Source organism: Boleophthalmus pectinirostris, unplaced genomic scaffold (assembly GCF_026225935.1).
Source record: "Boleophthalmus pectinirostris isolate CB_2022bp ecotype Guang Dong unplaced genomic scaffold, ASM2622593v1 HiC_scaffold_6, whole genome shotgun sequence".
In the NCBI taxonomy this organism is placed as follows: Eukaryota; Metazoa; Chordata; class Actinopteri; order Gobiiformes; family Gobiidae; genus Boleophthalmus; species Boleophthalmus pectinirostris.
Genome location: NW_026571447.1, coordinates 42,369,843 through 42,372,342, shown reverse-complemented (window position 1 = coordinate 42,372,342; position 2,500 = coordinate 42,369,843). Strand labels below are relative to the sequence as shown.

The following is a 2,500-nucleotide window of genomic DNA, read 5'->3' as shown; positions in this document are numbered from 1 at the left end:
CTAAACCAGGACTAAACCAGGTCTAAACCAGGTCTAAACCGGGTCTAAACCAGAACTAAACCAGGTCTAAACCAGGACTAAACCAGGATTAAACCAGAACTAAACCAGGACTAAACCAGGATTAAACCAGAACTAAACCAGGACTAAACCAGGACTAAACCAGGATTAAACCAGAACTAAACCAGGTCTAAACCAGGACTAAACCAGGACTAAACCAGGACTAAACCAGGACTAAACCAGGATTAAACCAGAACTAAACCAGGACTAAACCAGAACTAAACCAGGACTAAACCAGGTCTAAACCAGAACTAAACCAGGTCTAAACCAGGACTAAACCAGGTCTAGACCAGGTCTGTGAGAGACGTCATGTGATTCTGAGGAGCTGCAGGTTTCAAACTTCATCCATAAAACACACGAGTCACAAAAGATCAACACCACAAACAGAACCAGGACTGGACCTGGACTGGACCTGGACTGGACCTGGACTGGACCGGGTCTGGACCTGGACTGGACCTGGACTGGACCTGGTCTGGACCTGGACTGGACCTGGTCTGGACCTGGTCTGGACCTGGACTGGACCTAGTCTGGACCTGGTCTGGACCTGGTCTGGACCGGGTCTGGAGGAGAGTTTTACCGTGAACTGGATCTGGCAGCCTCCCATGATGTAATCCACAAACGAGTGCATCTTAATCACCTGAAACACACAAACACACACGTGTGTCAGGGCCTTCCTGTGTGTGTCAGGGCCCTCCTGTGTGTCAGGGCCCTCCTGTGTGTGTCAGGGCCCTCCTGTGTGTCAGGTGCTGTCCCTGTCTTAAAGTCTCGTTCATCAAGTTTCTGTAACTGAAAAACAGCAGCAAAAGTGAAGAGACCTGACACACACACAGAAGGACCTGACACACACACAGAAGGACCTGACACACACACAGAAGGACCTGACACACACAGAAGGACCTGACACACACAGAAGGACCTGACACACACACAGAAGGACCTGACACACACACAGAAGGACCTGACACACACACAGAGGACCTGACACACACACAGAAGGACCTGACACACACACACAGAAGGACCTGACACACACACAGAAGGACCTGACACACACACAGAAGGACCTGACACACACACAGAAGGACCTGACACACACACAGAAGGACCTGACACACACACAGAAGGACCTGACACACACACAGAAGGACCTGACACACACACACAGAAGGACCTGACACACACACAGAAGGGACCTGACACACACACAGAAGGACCTGACACACACACAGAAGGACCTGACACACACACAGAGGGACCTGACACACACACAGAGGGACCTGACACACACACAGAGGGACCTGACACACACACAGAAGGACCTGACACACACACAGAAGGACCTGACACACACACAGAGGGACCTGACACACACACAGAGGGACCTGACACACACACAGAAGGACCTGACACACACACAGAAGGACCTGACACACACACAGACACACACAGAAGGACCTGACACACACACAGAGGACCTGACACACACACAGAGGGACCTGACACACACACAGAGGACCTGACACACACACACCTGACAGAGGACCTGACACACACACAGAGGGACCTGACACACACACAGACACCACACAGAGGGACCTGACACACACACAGAAGGACCTGACACACACACAGAGGACCTGACACACACAGAGGGACCTGACACACACACAGAAGGACCTGACACACACACACACACACAGAGGACCTGACACACACACAGAAGGACCTGACACACACACACAGAAGGACCTGACACACACACACAGAAGGACCTGACACACACACACACAGAAGGACCTGACACACCACAGAAGGACCTGACACACACACACCTGACACACACACAGAGGACCTGGACACACACAGAAGGACCTGACACACACACAGAGGGACCTGACAACACACACAGAGGGACCTGACACACACACAGAGGGACCTGACACACACACAGAGGGACCTGACACACACAGAGGGACCTGACACACACAGCAGAGGACCTGACACACACACACACACACACACAGAGGGACCTGACACACACACAGAGGACCTGACACACACACAGAGGGACCTGACACACACACAGAGGGACCTGACACACACACAGAAGGACCTGACACACACACAGAAGGACCTGACACACACACAGAGGACCTGACAACACACAGAGGACCTGACACACACACAGAGGACCTGAACACACACACACAGAGGACCTGACACACACACACAGAAGACCTGACACAACAGAGAACCTGACACACACAGAGGGACCTGACACACACAGAAGGACCTGACACACACACACAGAAGGACCTGACACACACACACAGAAGGACCTGACACACACAACAGAAGAACCTGACACACACACAGAAGGACCTGACACACACACAGAGGGACCTGACACACACACAGAGCCTGACACACACACAGAGGACCT

The 2,500-nt window shown here is 52.3% G+C and overlaps 1 protein-coding gene across 1 annotated transcript in view; it reads right to left on the bottom strand.

The window, feature by feature from the left end:
* cpne4a (copine IVa) overlaps positions 1-2,500 on the bottom strand; it is a 27,827-nt gene that overhangs the window by 9,268 nt on the left and 16,059 nt on the right. Inside the window, exon 9 of the mRNA XM_055163604.1 lies at positions 635-694. Within this exon, the coding sequence (XP_055019579.1) occupies positions 635-694 (60 nt within the window). The remainder of the gene's footprint in view (positions 1-634; positions 695-2,500) is intronic.